At 34.5% G+C, this 23073-nt stretch overlaps 1 protein-coding gene across 3 annotated transcripts in view; it reads right to left on the bottom strand.

The window, feature by feature from the left end:
• DPP10 (dipeptidyl peptidase like 10) overlaps positions 1–23073 on the bottom strand; it is a 1433428-nt gene that overhangs the window by 125974 nt on the left and 1284381 nt on the right. For all 3 annotated transcript variants that reach the window (XM_032250727.1, XM_032250726.1, XM_032250725.1), the window contains exons 6-7: positions 17288–17340; positions 17107–17188 (exon numbers count right to left, since the gene is read on the bottom strand). In XM_032250727.1, the coding sequence (XP_032106618.1) occupies positions 17107–17188; positions 17288–17340 (135 nt within the window). The remainder of the gene's footprint in view (positions 1–17106; positions 17189–17287; positions 17341–23073) is intronic.

Here is a 23073-nt window from a genome sequence, read left to right on the forward strand (position 1 = left end):
TCCCAAAGTGCTGGGATTACAGGCTTGAGCCACCGCGCCCGGCCCAACTTTTTTCTTTTTTAGGAATGTTTTGAATATTTGAAGCCCTATGAAATTTTAGATGAATTTTAGGATAGGCTTTTCTATATCTGCAAAAAAGACATTATTTGAATTTTGATAGGGATTGAATTGAATCTGTAGATTGTGTTGGGCATATTGACATCACAACAAGATTCCAATTCATGAACATGAGATGCCTTTACACTTACTATGTGTCATTTAATTTTTTTTCAGACATGTTTTGTAGTTTTCATTGTATGAGTCTTTCACCAATTTGACCGAGTTAATTTCTTAGTATTTTATCCTTCTTCATGCTATTGTAAATAAAATTGTTTTCTTTATTTCCTTTCAGATTGCCCAGGGTTATTATATAGACTTACAAATTTATATGATTTTTCTGTGTTGACTTTTTATTCTAGTACTTTGCTGAATGTATTTATTAGTTCTAAAAGACTGTGTGTGGACTCTAGGCTTTTAAAGAAATAAAATTATGTAATCTATAAATAGACATAATTTTATTTTTTCTTTCCATTTGAATTTTTTTTGTTGTTTGCTTAATTGCTTTTGGTAGGACTTCCAGTACTGTGGTGAATACAAGTGTCAAAAACAAGGATCCTTGCCTTGTTCCTTATCTCAAAGAAAATGCTTTCAGTCTTTGACCATTAAGTATAATGATCACAGTTTGGTTTGCTTACATGACATTTATTATGTTGAGGTACTTTTCTCTTATTTCTAGTTTGTTGAGTTTTTTTTTTTTTAATCATACAAGGGTGTTAAATTTTTTCAAATGCTTATTCTGTATCAGTTGAGATGATTATGTGTTTTCTTTAATTTCATTAATGTAGTATACTACTGACAAGATTTGAATATGTGTCCTCACTGAAATTTCATGTCAAATTGTATTCCCCAATACAGGAGGAGGGGCCTGGTGGAAGGTGATTAAATCATGGCAGTGTCATCCCTTTTGTGCTATTCTCATGATAATGAGTGAGTTCTCACAAGATCTGTTTGATTAAAAGTGTGTGGCACCTCCAACCCCCTTCCTCCTGCTACAGCCATGTGAAGCTGTATGTTCTGGCTTTCTCTTCTGCCATGAGTAAAAGTTTCCTGAGGTCTCAACAGCTATGTTTTCTGTACAACCTGCAGGACTGTGAGGCAATTAAATTTCTTTTCTTTGTAAATTACCCAGTCTCAGACATTTCTTTATATCAATGTGAGAATGGACTAATACAATTATATTGATCAGTTTTTCATATATTGAACTATCTTTACATTTCAAGAATGAATCCCACTTAGCTATATTGTATAATTCTTTACACACTTGAATTTGTTGTACTAGTTTTTGTTTTTTTTTTGAGAACTTTTAGATAAATGTTCCTAAGAAAAATTGATCTATAGGGTTTTTTTGTATCATGCATAGATTTTTGCATCAGGGTAATGCTGGCATAGAATGGGTTAGGAAGTGCTCTCTCTCCTCTTTGACTTCTTGGAAAAGTTTGAGAAATATTAGTTTTTTTAAAAAATGTTTAGTGGAATTCACCGATGAAGCCATCAGGTCAAGAACTGTTTGGCCAGGAGGTTTTTGATTACTGATTCAATATCCATAGCAACTGTAAGCGTATTCAGATTTTCTATTTCTTCAAGATTCCATTGTGAAGTTTTGAATTTTGGAGAATACCTTAATTTCATCTAGATTAACCAGTTTATTAGTGTACAATTGCTCATAGTACTATTATAATCCCTTTTATTTCTGTAGAAACGATCATAATATCCCCACTTTCAATTCTGATTTTAGTAATTTGAGTCTTCTCTTGTTTTTTCAGTCCAGCTAACTAAAGGTTTGTCAATTTAGTTGATTTTTTTTGAAGAAGAAACTTTTGCTTTCAGTGATTTTCTCTGTTTTTTTAAATTTTCTATTTTTTTAATATCTACTATGTTTAGGTTTAGTTTTTCTTTTTCTAGTACCTTCAGTAGTAAAATTAGGTTGTTGATTTGAGATCTTTTTTGTTTTCTAATGTAAGTGTCTTAATCCTCTCAGGCTTCCATAAAAATACCAAAGACGTTGTGGCTTATAATGGAAATATATTTATTTACAGTGCTGGAAGCTAAGGAGTCCAAGATCGAGGTTCTAACATGTTTCATTTTTGGTGAGAGCTCTCTTTCTGGCTTGCAGATGGCTGCTTTGCCCTTACATCACTTTTCCTTTGAGTATGTACAGAGAGACAAAGAGCAAGAGTGAGAGGGAAAGCAAGAGCAAAAAAAGAGTGACAGAGAGATCTTCCTTTGCTTATTAAGCCACCAGTCCTATTGGATTAAAGCCCCACTCATGATCTTGTACAACCTTAATTACCTCCTACAACTTTTATCCCCAACAAGCCAATGAAGTCGCATTGGGGGTTAGGGCTTCAACATATAAATTTTGTGGGACACCATTCATTCCACAGCAGTAAGCATATATAGCTGCCTTCTGCTTACACAGTTTTTGCTGCATCCCATACATTTTGGTATGTTGTGCTTTCATTTTACTTTATCTCTAAGTATTTTCTAATTTTCCTGTAATTTTTAATTTAACCCATTGGTTATTTGAGAGTATGTTTTCTAATTTCCACATGTATACATTTTTCAGTTTTTCTTTTGTTATTGATTTCTAACTTTATTCCATTGTGGTCAGAGAAGATCTTTTGTGTGATAACTTTTTAAAAGCTACTGAGGCTTAACAGTAGCAAAACGTATGGTCTATCCTGAAGAATTTTCCATATGCTCTTGAAAGAAAGTATATGTTGTTGTTAGGTTGAGTGTTCTGTATATATCTGTTTGTCTAGTTGGCTTACTTTGTTTTTTAAATCCTCTGTTTTCTTCATTATCTTCTGTCCAATTTTTCTAGACATTATGGAAAGTAGAGTATTGAAGTCACCAACTATTATAGTAGAAATATATATTATTCCCTTCAATTATACCCATTTTTAACTTTATATATTGTGATGGTCTGTTATTAGGTATACAAATGTTTGAATTGTTATATTTTCATGCTGCATTGATTTGTCTCTCAAAACTATTTATGATTTAAAGTCTATTTTTATGTTAGTATAGCCACCCCTATTTTATTTTGTTTACTGCTTGCATAAAATATCTTTTTCCATTGTTTTATTTTGAACTTATTTGTGTCTTTGGATCTAAAGTGAGCCTCTTATAGAAAGTATGTAGTTGAATCATGTTATTTTTAAAAATGTATCTTCTCAGTTTCTATCTTTTAATTAGAGAATTTAACCTATTTATTTTTAAAGTACTGATAAGGAATAACTTGATTTTGTCATTTTTATATTTATTTTCTATATATCTTATATCTTTTGTGACCCTCATTTTCTATATTACTGTCATTTGAGTTTAATTTTTTATAGTAAAATGTTTTAATTCCATTTTAATTTCCTTCCTTTTGTTTGTATTCAATCATTATTTTCTTTGCTGTTACCACGGCAGTTACACATTACATCATAAAGTTATAATGTTAATTTGAATTTATGCAATCTTAACTTCAATAACATTAAAAAATGTTGCTCCTTTATAGTTTCATCCTCAACTCCCTCAGTTATTTAAGTCACAAAATTACATACTTGTATACTCTACATCCAAAAGGAATAACTAATACACTTTTAAGGCATTCGTCCGCTTAAATTGTGTCCAAAACAAAATGTTAAATAAAAATTAAAGTTAAAATAATATTAGCTTTTTGATGAATTTTTCTAAATATGTTAGCATTTTAAATTAAGTAGAAATCAAAAAGTGCAGCTACAAATCACTGTCACAATAACATACACTTCTATAATTGCGCATGTGTTTACTTCTACTGGGATCTTTACTTCTTGATAAGGCTTCAAATTACTGCTTAGTGTACTTCCATTTCACACTGCTGGACTCTCACTAGTAATTCTTGCAGGGCAGGTCTAGTGGAAAACTCTTGTCAGTTTTTCTTTATCTCAGAATATCTTAATTCCTCCCTCATTTTTAAAAGACAGTTTTGCCAGATTTGAAATTTTTGGTTAACAGGTTTTGATTTGTTTTGTTTTTCTTTTAGCATTTTGAACACATCTCCCCACTGCCTTGTGGCTTCTTATGTTTCTCATGATAAATCTGCTAATAAGGATATCTTGTATGTGACAAGCAACCTCCCTCAGGCTGCTTTCAAAATTCTCTTTGTCTTTCAACAGTTTAACTAGAACTTGTCTTGGTGTGGGTCTCTGAGTTCATCCTATTTGGAATTTTTTGAGCTCTTGGTTATTTATACTAATGACTTTCATCAAATTTAGGGCTGCTAATTTTTTTAAATATTTTTTTCTACCTCTTTATCTCCCTCTTCTAGTTCTATCATTCCCACAATCAATATGCTGCCCCACTCGATGGTATCTCACAGGTACCTTAGGTTCTGTTTATTTTTCTTCAGTCTTTCATTTTTTATATTCCTAATATTCAATAATTTCAGTTGTCTTATCTTCAATTTCACTGATTCTTTCTTCTGCTTACTCAAGTATATCTTGACTTTCTAGTAAAATTGTTATTTCAGTTATTGTAAGTTTTTGTTCTAGAACTTTTAATTTGGCGACTTTTTAGGTTCTCTCTCTCTCTCTTGGATTTCCATTTTGTTTATATTATCATATTCTTGATATTTTCCATGACTTCCATTACTTCTTGATGTTGGGTCTTTTATCCCTTTGAATTGGCTATACTTCTATTGCTTTGTATTCTTTACAATTTTTGTTGTTGTCGAAAATCAGACATTTGATTCTAATAATTTTTCTAATAATTTTGATATCTCTGAAAATTAGATTCCCCTGATATAATGTGGCTCTGTGTCCCCACCAAAATCTCACCTTGAGTTTTAATAATCCCCACATGTCGTGGTAGTGACCTGATGGGAGGTAACTAAATCATGGGGCCAGGTTTTTCTCAAGTTGTTTTCATGATAGTGAATAAGTCTCATGAGACTGGATGGTTTTATAAAGGGAAGTTCTCTTGCACATGCCCTTCTGCCCACTGCCTTGTAACAGTTTGCTATTTCTTTCTCTTCCACCACGATTTGGAGGCCTCCCCAGCCATGTGGAACTCTGAGTCCATTACAATCTCTTTCCTTTATAAATTAGCCAGTCTCAGGTATGTTTTTATTAGCAACATGAGAACAGACTAATACATCCCCATTTTGCATGGTTTGCTATTTTGCTTTTGCTTTTGTTTTGTTATCTTGGTTCTTTTGTAATTGTTGTATGCTGCCTTTATGCTGAGGATCAGCCTCAGGTGAAAATTTAAAGTCTTTTGGAGTCTTTTGTAAGCCTACATCTTTCCTGTGCATGCATGATGACTTGCTAATTTCTTCCATATATTCAGTTGCCTCTGAATGTCTTAATCTTTAATGGCTGACATCCTCCAAAAAATAAAAACATGAAGAGTAGGAACGAGCACTGACCTTTTAAACACCTCAGAATTCAGTTCAGCTGGAGGGAGAGAAGCTTGTTACAAGGCTGTAAGGATGTGAAATAGTTGCCTTCCCCCATATCCGCAACTTCATAATCAGAAGGGGCAATAAGCAATAAGAACACAAATCCTGACTTATTTGCAACCCAGTGCCTTTATTGTCCACCCTGGTTCCTGCAAGATGCATGTATGTTCCAGGAACAGAAGCACAGCTGCCTGTCATGGGACTGGGGGCCAAAGATAGGCAGCTGCTTCTGAGCTAAGAGTTCAAGTCAACTAAAATTAACCACAAACTTTCATTTAAGCCTTCCCGTGAAAGTTACACGCTTTCAAAAGACTAGAGTTCACAACAGTTACGTGTCTACTGCAGCAATTGTTATCTGGATGGAAAAACACATTCCTGGTGCTTCTCATTCCACTATAATTCCCAGACTCCTCTCCCCAAACCATTTCTTTTCAATAAAACATTTATTACAGCTAAAGTGGTCTACTCACCACCTTCTCCAAATAATGCACTCTTTATTGCTTCAGGTTCATTTTTCCACAAATTTCAACAGATCCAAATTGCCTTTACTCATACTTAGTGCTACTGAAAATTCTCCTAAATATTTTGAGTTCTAACTTAGATCCTATTCATCCATAAATTATGTCAATCCCTTGCCTCTCTTCTATAAAACCAGGAATTTCTTTTACAGCAAATAGGATTAGAAGCTGAAAATGAAGGATAATTAATTATCCTTAGTAAACACTACAAGGCTCCTTAATTTATTTAATGCAAAACAAATTAAATTATTATAATGACTCATCTCTAATAAATCATATTGCTGAGTTTGCTAATGGCTTCAAATATTGACAAAGCATGCCATACTTATATGAAATGGACCATTGGCGATTTGTAGAAATATGTCCTTTTACTTTTTTAAATTTATGTTTGCATGCAAGCAAAAGATAAACTTGATAAATATAAAATTTCTCTTAAGAATTCCCCAAAGGAGTTTGAAAAATGACATTACAGAAAACTTAAGCTTAATTCTCCGCAAAACTAGTAATACTAAAATTCCCTAAGATGTTTAAATTCATATGAAAAAAATATTTTTTAATAATAGTAAAAGTGAACACCTACAAAATACTTATTATAGGCCAAAGTGCTTTAGAGCTGTATTAATACATTAAACACCAGAACAGCACTATTGAAAAAGACTGCCATTTTAAATATGAGAAAAAGTAAGGCATATCAAAATTAAATAACGTTCTGAAGATCAACAGCTAGTAAGCAGTGGAACCAGGATGTAATCACCTGCAATATGGCTTCAATCAAGTAACCTATAATTTTTATACGTTTTTTAGTATTTTCATAATTGGCTTAAATATACTAAAAATAAGCAATCAATAACAAAGAAAATGCATACAATTAACATTAATTCATTGAGTGTATCAAAGTGCTATTATTTTGTCATAGGTGTTGGTTGCTCTCAAGTATGAAGAATAAGAGGGTCATTTAAAACCAACCAAAGTACAAAAGATTTTCCAAAATACTGTTCAAGTATTTTGTATTTTGGACAAAATACTGCTCAGTAATTTGGACAAAAGGTGAAGTTGTCTTGGGTTTGTCTGTTCTGGAATTTTGTTTGTTGCAAACTTCCTTCTGGCCCCATGGACCAGCTCTATTGTTCACAACATAGGAGTGAAACAGGCAGTATGAGAGCGCCTGCCACCTCCTGGTGTCCACTCACCACTGTCTATGAATGTTTGATTGATTGCATGCCTTATCTAAATCAAACCTGGCACATTCATATTTACCATATTCTGTTCAGATTTTGCTGCCACTTTTCAGAAATATAATAGTGGGATGGATTTATAGAGAGATCTGCTACAGTAGATTAAATGCATAGTTTGTTAATTTTTCTAAATATCTACAAGATAAAAGCAAACATAATGTCCATAATCTATGGTATCTGGAAAATTGCAGACATTTTTCATTTTAAATCACTAATGTATTTTCTTCATAATTATTTACTAAATTATTCAACCATACAGTATGGAAATGACAGTAAATGCAGGGTTCTTTGTAGGATTTCTTTGAATATTTGAGGGTCCAGAATATTTGCAATGAAAGGAAACCTTATTTAACAACAGTGTATTACTCTGTAGCCTTCTTGTGATAGGAAATATCTATTACAACTTCCCTATTTCACTAATCAGCTTAAGAAATATATTTAGATTTATAAAACAGGATATAAATAATAGTTATGTGCATCTTATTATGAAAAATAGTCACATTTTCCAAAATAATTATCACAATGATACGATGGTATATATATTTATGTTTATAGATGAGGAAATTGCGGCTTGCAGGAAATGAAAAACTTACCCAACCAGCTGTTGTTAAAACAGCAATTCAAATTTTAAAAAACATAGAGGATTCTAAACTACATTCAAAGAATTAGTTAAAGGTTAGAGTTAGGGTTACCCAATCAGAATTATTAAAAATAAATATGGTAAATATATTGATTAAGGTATAAAAAATTTGAATTCAATAGAAAGATGTATTTATCATTTTATAATATTTGTACTCTTTACAACATAGTTCAAATTATGTAATGCAAGACTGATAGACAACTAAAGAAAAATAATCATGTATCCACTGTAATTAGTAAAAAATATAAATCTTAAAAAAATAATTATTAAGATTGATCCAGTAGGCACATACACATCACTATACCTGTCATATAGAAAATATATAAAATTATCCATCACATAAAAAGCATTTTTTTAAAAATCCTAAGCCATAAAGCATGGCTAATCAATTTGAGTCACTAACTAAAACTAACTAAAAAATAACTGTAAAACTTAATCCAGAAGCCATAATAGAATCAATGTTTTAGTATTCCAACAAAAACAAAAAACAAAAAAACCCTACCAGACCTGGTTACATTCATAGGTTAACTAGTGCAGAAGGATTTTAATGACATAGAAATTATAAAAATGAAAATGGAAGAGAAAAATGTCATTATTAACAAAAAGCATAATAGTCTACACAGAATTATTTGGAATTTATAATTTTGTGTAGCAAGGTTGGTATATATAAAACAAATGAGTACCTTTCTATTTACCAGTAGCAAACATTTTTATAAAATAAGAAATGTAGGCATTTAAAAGAGTGACCAAAATGATAAAGTGCAAGTTTTTAGATATAAAATTGTGAAATTTGACTGAGATATTAAGTCTTAAATAACTAAATATATATATTAAATTTTTTAGATTGAAGATTCAGTATCACTAAGATGTTAATTTTCCAAATTTGACATATAGATTCAAAATAATGCCATTGAAAATTCTAAAAGTGACCATGTAACATGAAAGACAATTGTGACATTTATATGAAAGGCTAAAAAGTTAAGAAGAGTCAAAATCAGCATATGAAACTGCCTTGTAAGATAGTAAAGCTTATTTTAATTAAGACACTGTTGTCTTAGGACATTAGTAGACAAACCACCTGGAGAAAAAAAAAAAGAGCCAGAGGAAGACTCATTCATATGTGGAGCTAAATGCTGCAGATGAGTATTTAAAGAATGAGGTGGTCAATAAAAGGGGTCAGGACAATTGTTGGCAATATTAAACAAATATAAAAATAAATAGTGATATAATACCACATCCAAAAATGCAATTTTAGATGGATGGATCAAGAACCTATACATAGAAGGCCCACTTGAAAAATTCTAGAGAACTATTGTTTCATTGTAAAGATTTCTTAAATAACAACAAGTACAAATCAGCCTGATTTGATAAATCAGGTTTCATTTATTAAAAAATACTGTTCATTAAAAAATTCTGTTCATGACTTCCACCAAGATGGCCAAATGGGAATAGCTCCGATTTGCAGTTCCTAGTGAGGGCACACCAGAAGATGAGTGATCTCCTCATTTCCAACTGATGTACCAGTTGGAAACCTCATTGAAACTGATTAGACAGTAGAACAGCCCAAGGTGTGCAAGCTGAGGAAGGGTGGGGCATAGCCTCACTTGGGAGGTGCAAGGGGCTAGAGAACTCTCTTTCCCAGCCAAAGCAAGCCATTAGGGACTTTTCCGGACACTTCAGCACTTCAGCTCAGATATTGCACTTTTCCCACAGTCTACACAACCCGCAGCCGGGAGATTCCCTCAGGCACGTACAATGTCAGTGCTCTGGGTTTGCAGCACAAAACTGGGTGGCCATTTTAGTCTAGTGGCACCTGGAATGCCAGCAAGACAGAACGACTCATTTCCCCTGAAAAAGGGGGCTGAAGCCAGGGGGGCCAAGTGAGCTGGCTTGGTAGGTCACACCCCTACGAAGATTGGGAAGCTAAGATCCACTGGCTGAAAATTGGCAGAGCCAGCATAGTAGTCTGAGCTTGACCTGGAATGTTCGACCTTGGTCGGGGAGGGGTGCCTGCCATTTCTGAGGCTCTGGTAGGCAGACTCAACACTGCCTGTGTAAACAAAGCCCCTGGGAAGTTTACACAGTAGCTGGGTGGAGCAAGGCCTCCAGACTCCCTTCTTGCTGGGCAGGGCATCTCAGAAAAAAAAAACCGCAGCCCATCAGGGACTTACAAAGCCCCCACCTTCCTGGGACACAGCAATTGGGAAAAGGGGTGGCTGTAGATTTTGCTTCAACAGACTTAAACGTCCCTGCCCGCAGCCCCCAGCACAGTGCCTGTGCTCCATTAAGGGACAGGCTGACTCCTCAAATGGCTCCTTGGACCCCCCATCCCTGGGTATTCTAACTGGGAGACATATCATACAGGAGAGCTCTGGCTAACATCTGGCAGATACCCTTTTGGGACGAAGCTACCAGAAGAAGGAATAGGCAGCAATCTTTGCTGTTCTGTAGCCCCCACAGGTGGTTCATAGGTAAGCAGGGTCTGGAGTGGACCCCCAGCAAACTCCAGCAGACCTGCAGCAGAGGGGCCTGACTGTTAGGGAAACTAACAAACAGAAACAGAAAGAAATACCTCAACATCAACAGAAAGGACATTCATTCAGGAACCCCATCCAAAAGTCACCAACTTCAAAGACCAAAGGTGGTAAATCCACTAAGATGAGAAGGAACCAGTGCAAAAAGGCTGAAATCACCGTAAGACAGAATGCCTCTTCCCCTCCAAGGGATCACAACTCTTCACCAGCAAGGGAACAAAACTGGACGGAGAATGAGCGTGATGAATTGACAGAAGCAAGCTTCAGAAGGTAGGTGATAACAAATTTCTCCGAGCTAAAGGAGCATGTTCTAACCAAATGTAGGGAAAGTGAGAACCTTGAAAAAAGGTTAGATGAATTGCTAATGATATTAACCAGCATGGAAAAGAACATAAATGACATGATAGAGCTGAAAAACACAGCAGGAGAACTTGGTGAAGCATGTACAAGTCTCAATAGCCAAATCAATCAAGTAGAAGAAAGGATATCAGAGACTGAAAATCAACTCAATGAAATAAAGCAAGAAGGCGAGATTAGAGAAAAAAGAGTGAAAAGAAATGAACAAAGCTTCCAAGAAATATGAAATTATATGAAAAGACCAAATCTACATTTGATCAGTGTATCTGAAAGTGATAGGGAAAATGAAACCAAGTTGGAAAACACTCTTCAGGATATTATCCAGGAGAACTTCCCCCATCTAGCAAGGCAGGGCAACATTCAAATACAGGAAATACAGAGAGCACCACAAAGGTATTCCTTGATAGGAGCAACCCCAAGGTATATAATTGTCAGATTCACTAGGGTTGAAATGAAGGAAAAATTGCTAAGGGCAGCCAGAGAGAAAGGGTGGATACCCACAAAGGGAAGCCCGTCAGACTCACAGCGGATCTCTTGGCAGAAATCCTATAAGCCAGAAGAGAGTAGGGACCAATATTTAACATCCTAAAAGAAAAGAACTTTCAACTCAGATTTCATATCCAGCCAAACTAAGCTTCATAAGCAAAGGAGAAATAAAATCCTTTATGGACAAGAAACTGCTGATAGATTTTGTCACCACCAGGTCTGCCCTACAAAAGCTCTGAAGGAAGCACTAAACATGGAAAGGAACGACCAGTACCTACCATTGCAAAAGCATGCCAAACCGTAAAGACTATCAACAATATGAAGAAACTGCATCAACCAACAGGCAAACAACCAGCTGGCATCAAAATGGCAGGATCAAATTCACACATAACAATATTAACCTTAAATATAAATGGGCTAAATGCCCTAATCAAAAGACACAGATTGGCAAATTGGATAAAAACTCAAGACCCATCGGTGTGCTGTATTCAGGAAACCCATCTCATGTGCAAAGACACACATAGTCTCAAAATAAAGGGATGGAAGAATACTTATCAAGCAATTGGAGAGAGAGAGAGGAAAAAAAGCAGGGGTTGCAATCCTAGTCTCTGATAAAGCAGACTTTAAACCAACACAGAACAAAAGAAACAAAGAAGGGCATTACATAATGATAAAGGGATTAATGGAACAACATGAGCTAACTATCCTAAATATATATACATCCAATATAGGAGCATCAAGATACATAAAGCAAGTTCTTAACAATCTACAAAGAGATTAGACTCCCACACAATAATAGTGGGAGACTATAACAACCCACTGTCAATATTAGACAGATCAACGATACAGAAAATTAACAAGGATATCCAGGGCTTGAACCCAGATCTGGACCAAGCAGGCCTAATAGACATTTAAAGAATTCTCCACCCCAAAACCACAGAATATACATTTTTCTCAGCACCACATGGTACTTATTGTAAAACTGACCACATAATTGGAAGTAAAACACTCCTCAGCAAATGCAAATGAATGGAAATCATAACATACAGCCTCTCAGACCACAGGGCAATCAAATTAGAACTCAGGATTAAGAAACTCACTCAAAACCACACAACTATATGGAAACTGAATAACCTGCTCCTGAATGACTACTGGATAAATAATGAAATGAAGGCAAAAACAAATATGTTATTCGAAACCAATGGTAATAAAGATATAAAGTACCAGAATCTCTGGGACACATTTAAAGCAGTGTCTAGATGGAAATTTATAGCACTAAATACCCACCAGAGAACCGAGGACAGATATAAAATCGCCACCCTAATGTCATGATTAAAAGAACTAGAGGAGGAAGATAAAAAAAAATTCAAAAGGTAGTAGAAGGCAAGAAATAACTAAGATCAAAGCAGAACTGAAGGAGATAGAGACACAAAACATCCTTCAAAAAATCAATAAATCCAGGAGCAGATTTTCGAAAAGATCAACAGAATAGATAAACCACTAGCCAGACTATTAAAAAATAAAAGAGAAGAAATTCAAATAGATGCAGTAAAAAATGATAAAGGGGCTATCACCACCAATCCCACAGAAATACAAACTACCATCAGAGATTACTACAAACACCTCTATGTAAATAAACCAGTAAATCTAGAAGAAATGGATAAATTCGTGGATACCTACACACGCCCAAGACTAAACCAGGAAGAAGTTGAATTCCTGAAGAAACCAGTAACAAGGTCTGAAGTTGAGGCAGCAATTAATAGCCCACTAACTAAAATGTCCAGGACCAGACAGGTTTATAGCTGAATTCTACCAGAGGTACAAAGAGGAGCTGGTACCATTCCTTTTGAAACTATTCCAAACAATACAAAAAGAGGGAATCCTTCCCAAATCATTTACGAGGCCAACATCATCCTGATACCAAAACCCGGAAGAGACGCAACTGAAAAAGAAAATTTTAGTTTTCTAAACCTGGGATCAAGTTGGCTTCAGCCCAGGGATGCAAGGCTGGTTCAACATCCACAAATCTATAAACATAATCCATCACATAAATAGAACCAAAGACAAAAACCACATGATTATCTCAATAGATGCAGAGAAAGACTTCGAGAAAATTCACAGCCCTTTATGATAAAAACTCTGAATAAATAAACTAGTTATCAATGGATCATTTCTCAAAATAATAAGTGTTATTTATGACAAACCCAAGCCAATATCATACTGAATGGACAAAAACTGGAAGCTGGAAGCATTCCCTTTGAAAACTGGCACAAGGATGCCCTCTCACCACTCCTACTCAACATACTATTGGAAGTTCTGGCTAGCACCATCAGGCAAGAGAAACAGATAAAGGGTATTTGAATAGGAAGAGAGGATATTAAATTGTCCCTGTTTGCAGATGACATGATTGTATATTTAGAAAACCCCACTGTCTCAGCCCTAAATCTCCTGAAGCTGTTAAGATTCTTCAGCAAAGTCTCGGGATACAAAATCAATGCACAAAAAGCACAAGCATTTCTATTTACCAATAATATGCAAATAGAGAACCAAATCATGAGTGAACTCCCATTCACAATTGCTACAAAGGGAATAAAATACCTAGAAATATGACTTACAAGGGATGTGAAGGACCTCTTCAAGGAGAACTACAAACCACTGCTCAAGGAAATAAGAGAGGACACAGACAGATGGAAAAATATTCCATGCTCACAGTTAGAAAGAATCAATATCATGAAAATGATCCAAAGTAATTTATAGATTCAATGCTATCCCCATCAAGCTACCAATGACTCTCTTCACAGAATTGGAAAAAACCACCTTAACCTTCACATAGAACCACAAGAGAGCCCACATAGCCAAGACAATTCTAAGCAAAAACAAAACAAAACAAAACAAAAACAAAAACAAAAAGCTGAAGGCATCACACTCCCTGACTTCAAACTGTATTATAAGGCTACTGTATTCAAAACAGCATGTACTGGTACCAAAACAGAGATATAGATGAATGGAACAGAACAGAGGCCTTGGAGGCAATGTCACACATCTACAACCATCTGATCTTTGACAAACCTGACAAAAACAAGTAACGGAGAAAGGATTCCCTATTTAATAAATGGTGTTGGGAAAATTGGATAGCCATATGCAGAAAGCTGAAACTGGATCCCTTCCTTACATCTCATAAAAAATTAATTCTAGATGGGTTAAAGATTTAAACATGAGACATAACACCATAAAACTCTAGAAGAAAACCTAGGCAATACCATTCAGTACACAGACATAGGCAAGGACTTCATGACTAAAACACCAAAAGCAATGGCAACAAAAGCCAAAATAGACAAATGGGATCTAAGTAAACTTCAGAGCTTCTGCACAGCAAAAGAAACTATCATTAAAGTGAACCATCAACCAACAGAATGGGAAAAAATTTTTGCAATCTACCCACATGACAAAGGACTAATATCCAGAATCTAAGGAGAACTTAAACAAATTTACAAGAAAAATACAAACAACCCCACAAAAAATTGGAAAAAAAAATGAACAGACACTTTTCAAAAGAAGATATTTATGCAGCTAACAAACATATGAAAAAAATCTCCTCATCACTGGTCATTAGAGCAATGCAAATCAAAAACACATTGAGATACCACTTCACACCAGTTAGAACAGCAATCATTAATAAATCAGGAGACAACAGATGCTGGAGAGGACGTGGAGAAATATGAATGCTTTTTCACAGTTGGTGGGAGTGTGAACAAATTCAACAATTGTGGAAGACAGTGTGGCAATGCCTCAAGGATCTAGAAATAGAAATACCATTTGATCCAGCAATCTCATTACTGGGTATATACCCAAAGGATTATAAATCATTCTATTATAAAGACACATGCAAATGTATGTTTATTGTGGCACTGTTCACAATAGCAAAGACTGGGAACCACCCCAAATGCCCATCAATGATAGACTGGATAAAGAAAATGTGACACATATATACCATGGAATATTATGCAGCCATAGGAAAGGATGAGTTCGTGTCCTTTTCAGGGATGAAACTGGAAACCATCATTCTCAGCAAACTGACACAAGAACAGAAAACCAAACACCACATGTTATCACTCATAAGTGGGTGCTAAACAATAAGAATATAGGGACACAGAGAGGAGAATATCACACTCTGGGGCCTGAGGGGTGGGGGGATTGGGGAGAGATAGCAGGGAGTGGGGGGATTGGGGGTGGATAGCAGGTAGTGGGGGGTTTGGGGAGGAATAGCATTAGGAGAAATACCTAATGTAGATGACGGGGTGATGGATGCAGCAAACCACCACCATGGTACGTGTATGCCTATATAACAAACCTGCATGATATGCACATGTACCCCACAACTTAAAGTATAATAAGTACATTTCTTTAAAAAATTCTCTTCATAGAAATGAGTTATTAAGAGTATGAGAAGCCAAAAACTGAAGATAGACCCAATGATGTATTAATATTCAGGACATATAAGGAGTTCCTTTTAATTAAGAAAAATAAAAAATGTGATTGGACAAATACATGAATATATATTTAACATATGAGAAAATATAAATTGCCAGTAACCATATGAAAAGTCTCTAGAGCTCATTAGAATTCAAGAAAATACTAAATGTTAAGAAAACTGTAATGAAATACCATTTTGTATCATCATTTGAGTAATTACTTAAAAGTCTGGAAAAATAGGTCTTATTGTTGCTGGTAGGTGTATACACACTTAACAAATAATCTAGAAATCAGTTTGGTGATGCTCAGTACATTTGAGCATGCACATGATAGTAAGCAATACTACTCCCTGAGCAGTATTTACTTGAGAAAGGCTTTACTTGGTCACCATGAGATATATACAAGAGTATAATATTGCAGGCTGGGCTCAGTGATCTGTAATCCCATCATTTTAAGAGGCCAAGGCCGGTGGATCATTTGTCAGGAGTTTGAGATCAGCTTGGCCAAGATAATGAAATCCTGTCTCTACTACAAATAACAAAAATTAGCCAAGTATGGTAGTACATGCCTGTAATACAAAAATTAGCCAGGTGTGGTAGGATGTGCCTGTAATCCCAGCTACTCTGGAGGCTGAGGCACAAGAATTGCATGAACCTGCAGGCAGATGTTGCAGTGAACCAAGATCACACTCCAGCCTAGGCAACAGAGCAAGACTCTGCCTAATATATATGCGTGTGTGTGTGTGTGTGTGTGTGTGTGTGTATACACACACACGTATATGTGTGTGTATATATTTGTATGTATATGTGTATATTTATCTATATGTATATATGTATATATACATGTATATGTATATAATATTGCTAAACTGTTTTATACATCAATAATTATCTTTTTGAGTTTGTGCCAATTTCAAAATAAAAATCCTTTCAAGTGAATATTAAATAATTCTGTCTAAAATTTTTACCCTCAACAATGCTTTAAGAAAAAAATAATCTTTATTTTTAATTTTTCATGAAAATTGGCAATATTATGAAATGGAAATTACACAGCTGTAGGCCCCAGTAACCTTGAATCTCTTCTAGGTTGCATTATAAACCAGCAGTTTAATCATATATTACTTAATAAGTTTTTGTCTTTATTAACTGACAGAATAATACTGGTTAATTTAATATATTCTTAAGTTGGAATATTAGGTAAAAGATATAAAGGACTTAAGAAGACATCACGTTTTATAGTACAAGTTTTCCTATGTTTTTTTTCCAATGGTTTCAGTAAACATCTTCTGTAGAACCATGATTATTAGTGTTCAGTGCATAGTAATGCCTCTGCTTACCAGCTGCTGCCCTTGGACACCCCAGGCTGCATACTGCAAGACGGAGTCTTCTACTTCTGGAGGATTTAACTCCCAAACTTCCCTTGAAAAAAGTGAATATTTTTACATGAACAAAGTGATATCTACACCAACAATTTAGTAACACAACTGCTCATGAAAACCAGAAAATCAAAGAACTTACCTAGTGTGTATGTTGTAAATCACATATGAAGCAGTATATGAATAATGAAAAACCTGAAATTAAAAAAGAAACATTATTGATCATAGCTTTAACAACGTGACTATATATATTCTTAGTAAAATCCAGCAAATCCAAGTATTGGGGTTAAGGAAAAATTAAAATATAAAATATTCTGGCTCAGCAGTTTATCACCCTCTCTGCGCTTTATGCCTAAATCTTCTAATATCAATTCCACTTCTTATTTAATCCATACTATCCTGAGTATAATTGTGATTATATTACTTTCTTGTTCAAAAATTTCAGTGATGCTCTATTGCCTATAAAACAAAGTTCAAACTGCCTTATCTGATGTTAAAGAATTGTGTTATTTTGGCTTCTACGTGTTTTTCTATACTTATCACCTACTGCCTCCCTTTACTTATCTATACTTCGAATTAAATGGATTCTCCCTGTATGTCCTAAACTTTTTTTGCTTTTTCCCCAAGGACATTTTACCTTAACTCAAGTGAAAATTCTACCTCTTTCTAATATAGCCCCTGTATGGAGCTCATATTGATTTCTTCTATCGAAATCCATCTCACACAGTTTCCCGCATGACTCTCAGGACATGTCTCGGTCTGTAGTGAAATTATATAAACATTCTATGGAAGTCTCCTTCCCCCACTAGAATGTTGTCAGATACAGGTGTCTATTGCTTCCTCCACATTACCTCTCACAGTGCCATGTTTATATGCTTTCAACTGATATTTCTTGAGTAATGGCTCTGATGGAAAAAACGAATGCATGTTGAAGTATCTGTTAGTGAAGTCAAAGTGAGATAACACTCTCCACACCTTTATAGCAATGATTGAAAATGACATATTAAGCAGATGGCTGCAAGTATGTAATATCTAAAAATCCCTGTTTCTTTTTTAAAGACTATCTTTCCAAGGACTGCAGAATCCATGACCCATTAAATTTCAAACATAAGATTCTAGAGCATAATGCAAAAATACATCTATGTTTTGCTTCTTAATAATAAAAGACGATGAAATAGTGGAATACAGAGGGAATGAGGAAAATCGCAAAAGATGGTTTAGGAAAAGAAATGATGAGTATATTTCTATGAAAATTATTTTTCTCTAAGCTATGTAAATGTAGTGAAGAAAATTGTTCTTTAGCTACCTATATTGTTATACTATTATTTCCAGGATTTACAGAACTTTTATTGATACTTTCATTTTTCAGTATGCAATTGTAAAAGCTTCTTTTATTCCTATAGTGGATGTACACTGCACAAATATTATAATACTGTCAATTAAAACTCCCTAGAAGTCAAATTGTTATTTCTTCTCACCGCAATAATAGCTTCAATTAAATATGATTGGCCACATATTTGGCAAAGAAGTACTATGTTCTCTCTTTGCATTGAAATTGCAAACCTTCCACCATTTGTTAGAGTACTGTGTTTTACAATGAAGCTTTATGCTCCCATTCCTCTTGGAATAACTATTAAATCTGAGATTGCCTTTGTGATAGGGCTACAGAAGCAAAAATAATTTTTCCTGGTGTCTACTTTGACATTTACATTGTGTTCTATAAAGTTCCATACTTGACTACAAATTTTAAACCTTGAATTTACTACTAGAGCTGACAAAATATGAGAAATGTGACCACCTCTGTCAATACATTTTTTTTCTCTCTCTCTCTCTCAGAAAGTTCTGTTGCCAAAGCAAACTGCCAAGTGAGTGCTTGGTCTTCAATGAAGACAATACATCTCATGGAGGGCAAGAGAGTATTCATCCTATCTTTAAATCACCTACTATGCTGTACCTGGCTTTTAAGTACACATCTTTTTTGAGAGAAAATGTTGCTGGGCATTATCATTTTAGGCAAAGCAGGCACTGAGGCCAAACTGGGTATAATTACTGAATGTTGGTCTCTTTCTATAGTATTTATTAAAGGGGTTGCTGGCTGTTCTCTAATTGTAAATCCAAAGGACTTAGATGTCTTCCAAATGGTGTGACTGGAGAAGAGGATATACAAATCCACATTCTGTTCTGTAGTTCTTAGCCTGATAGTAACACTATTTCTTGCAGTAGGTGTATTGAGGTGAAGACTACCATAAATAAGTTAAACCAGACTTGCCTGCAAACCCACAGCGGAAGGAATTAACATATTATAGGGTTGGACCTCATCTATATCTACCTACCTACCCATCCATCCATGCTACAAAGCCAGCAATTTGCCATCTTCAGATAATTAGAACCTAGCATTTTATTATGAGTTTAGAACTCTTTCCTCTAAATTAACGATCTTTTTGTGCAGGTGTGTGTTTCCAGCAGATCTCAAATATTTCTTGTTTTTTAACTTTCCATAAGAAAAATCACATTCCATGCACACAACAGAATAAAGAGAATGGAAGGGGGCAAAATCTTGAACAAGGTTGGAAGAAAGAAGTTTCTCTCTCTCTTTCTCTCTTTTTTGATATAATGTTGGAGATACTTTAAAGGGGGGGGCGGGTTCAATGAGAATTAGATTTAGCTTTACTGAGCAACTGTATTAAAGCATTCTGATCTAAATTCACCCTGTGTTAATCTGCATCTCTTTGTCTCCGTCCTTGAATAGCATTTCTAATCTTTTTTAACTTTACTCATTTTCCTTTATCTTAGACTCCCCTCTGTATAGTTAGGTAGGTACTAATTCATGATGAGAGGGTAAAATCAAAGTTACTTAAGGTTAGGAAGAGTAACAGTTTTTCCTGTAATGATTGGCTGCTGCATAGTGAAAGCCAAACTGAGCATCTGATGAGACCCCTGGAGACAAGCACGTTTCATAGCTAAAAATTACCTTTTCATTCCGTCTCTGCAAATGATGTTTCACTGCTTGTTAGAGTGTGAATAGTTATGGAAAAGGCAGTGGGAATGAACAGAATTCAGATATACCATATGAAAACTTGATCAAACTTATTTCTGGAAGCTGGCCTTAAGATATCCGATCATTCAATTCCATCAAGAAGAGCATTAGGAGAATCAGAAAGCATCAAAAGGTCATATAATCCAATCTGGTACCTATTATCTCTACATTACACTGTGAACCCTAAGAAGAGGTTGATTACTAAGAGTTGACTACTACAAGTGGTATAGATAATTTTTATTATTTGCAGTTGTTGTTTTTACATGTACTCTTAAACACTGAATTAGCAACTACTGAATCATTGCTCCTGGGAGAAATACAGGATTAGGCTCCTGTGAGCCTCTGGTCACAACATTTTCATGAATTCTTTAATATGTAACATATTTTAAATGTGTTTCTGTTTAAATACATCTTATTTAAAATATATTTTTGATTCATTAACATTGAGCTCATGGCCAACAACAGTATAACTTGTGCTTGCATGAAGCTTATGTAACACATGTATTTGCTCCATAAGGCACATCACAGCCTTCTTGCACTAAGGAAAACAGGATAACTCTTCATCACTATGCTTGAGGGCAGACGTAAGTGGTGGGGAGTGATTTTAAACAGGAACACGACCAACAAAAAGCACAAAAATGTAAAAAATGACACTAAGTAGACACTCAAAAGGATACTTGTTTACAGTAAAAGAGCTGAAGCAAGAAGGCACAATGTCACCTTGTTAACCTTAGCTGGGAAAGTAGACACCAAGCAACTCAATTGTTCTGCTATTCTGAATATGTCTGTGAATGACTGTGAAAGACTCTAGAGTAGATTTAGGGGATTACGAGTTAACTTTAGCATGTAGCTGAACTAGCCTATATGGAATTTATGAATAATAATCTACTGTTGAAATTTATGGATAATAATCTGTATTAATTACACAAACATGACATGAGATATTAATGGGAGAAAGGAAAAAACAGACATATTTTAGTCCAGCCAGGATTTAAACACAAGAAAAGTACAAAAATTATCCAAATTCTGGCATTAATGCTCTGTAAATGAAAATTTGCTACATTCATTTATTTAACAAATTTCTGTTAAGCAATATCTTTGATACAGGCACTATAATAAGTATTTTTTATAAAAGATTATCATAATAAAATTATTTTAAAATAAGATAAATAAGAGTGTCAGTTAATAACTTATATTTACTTTTATATGTTGTTCGTCAGTTTATAAATGACTTTTTAATACTAATTATGTAACTATTGAATACTAAAAATGTGCAAGCTTACAAATGAGGTAACTTGCAAAATACAAAGACCAAAATAAATGTAATCTCTATCCCCAAGAAGCTTATGTTCCATTCAGTGCAACAAGGTCAAGAAACATCACATTGGTATGGAATATTTTGTTGTAGGTCATGGTTCAATTAGGACTTGCATATTATAAGCCCATAAGCTTTCCAAGAAATGATTAATCTTTTTGGTTTTAAGAGAACATCATAGAAAATATAATAGTTGACTTAGGCACTGAATTGATTATTATAGTTTAGAAAAATGCAGCTAGTGTATCAAACTTAAGATAGTCCTACATACAATAGTAACTTGAATTCATCTTTCACTACATAGCAGATTTGGCACAGTGCTTTACACCTATTATATAATTTAATATTTAAATCAACCTCAAGAAGTAAATATCATTCACAATTCATAAAATAAGCTCTGCCAAGATAAAGCTTAAAACTGAAAGTTTAAGTAGGAAACAGTCACAATCTGAACCGAAAATTGTCTAATTACAATCCACTTTGTGATTTAATTTCTCTACACACTATCTTTCAGAGAGCTTATACATGAAGCATGACTCCACCTTTGTGAAACATTCATTTACGAAAGCCCAATTAAGCCACTATTCAAAGATTTATTGATAGAAATATGCATAAATTAATTGATTACCAGAGTTAGGAGAGATTTCACTTTGGAAACAGGATCTGATATATCAGATTAAAAATGTAAATCCTCTTTAACTGTTTTTCACAATTTTTTATTCTTGGGATATCAGTTATTATCTAAGACATCTATGGGGATTCATGTCAAGGAGCATTACACTTAAAAAAGAAACGGGTGCCCTAGTAATTCATGCTTGAACCAGAGGCTTGTATCCCCGGACACAAAAGCTTTTTCTGCACTGCGATTAAACAGCTGAATTGATATAAATAGCATTCGTTTTCATGGCCTGGAGAATATTTAAAATAGGATTATGGATTTGCCATGGAATCAAACAGGAAAACTTAACTGTGAAGAAGCAAGCCTTTGCGTCAACAGTATTTATAAAAGAATGCCAGTAAGAGGAAAGACAATACAGGAAAAATTGGATTTGTTTCTCTTGGAAGTCAGCAATACAATGATACCAAGTTTGTTCTAGAATAATCAGATACCTTTTATGATGAGTGAGTTGTGACTTTGTTGTTTGAAAAGATTTACCTTCTTTACACAGTTAAGAACTAATTAGCTCTTAGCTATGAGCTAGGAGACTCTAGTGTTGTAATATGATTCACAAAATGATAAACTGCAGATCTACAGAAATATTTTTAAAACAGCCCTTTCAACAAAAGCTTTGTGAACGTCGAATCAGTATCGAACGGGAAAGTACACATGAGAGAGTATTAAAAGTATACTTAATATTTATATTTTAAACTACTTCAAAAGATTTCTTACTTACTGTTCATTGTAACCTTAAAAGGATATTATCTCTTTAACATACACAGATAGTTTAACTAGGGTTGGAACTAAGATCTTATAGATTCTAAAATCCAAGTCTCTTCTACTACAATCAGAAAGAAAAAATGCAAGCATGACTTTACTATGATACAACATAAAGTAATCATGAAGCATTCTTCAATT

Source organism: Sapajus apella, unplaced genomic scaffold (genome assembly GCF_009761245.1).
Source record: "Sapajus apella isolate SASKATOON/1434 unplaced genomic scaffold, GSC_monkey_1.0 scaffold72, whole genome shotgun sequence".
NCBI classification, from domain to species: Eukaryota; Metazoa; Chordata; class Mammalia; order Primates; family Cebidae; genus Sapajus; species Sapajus apella.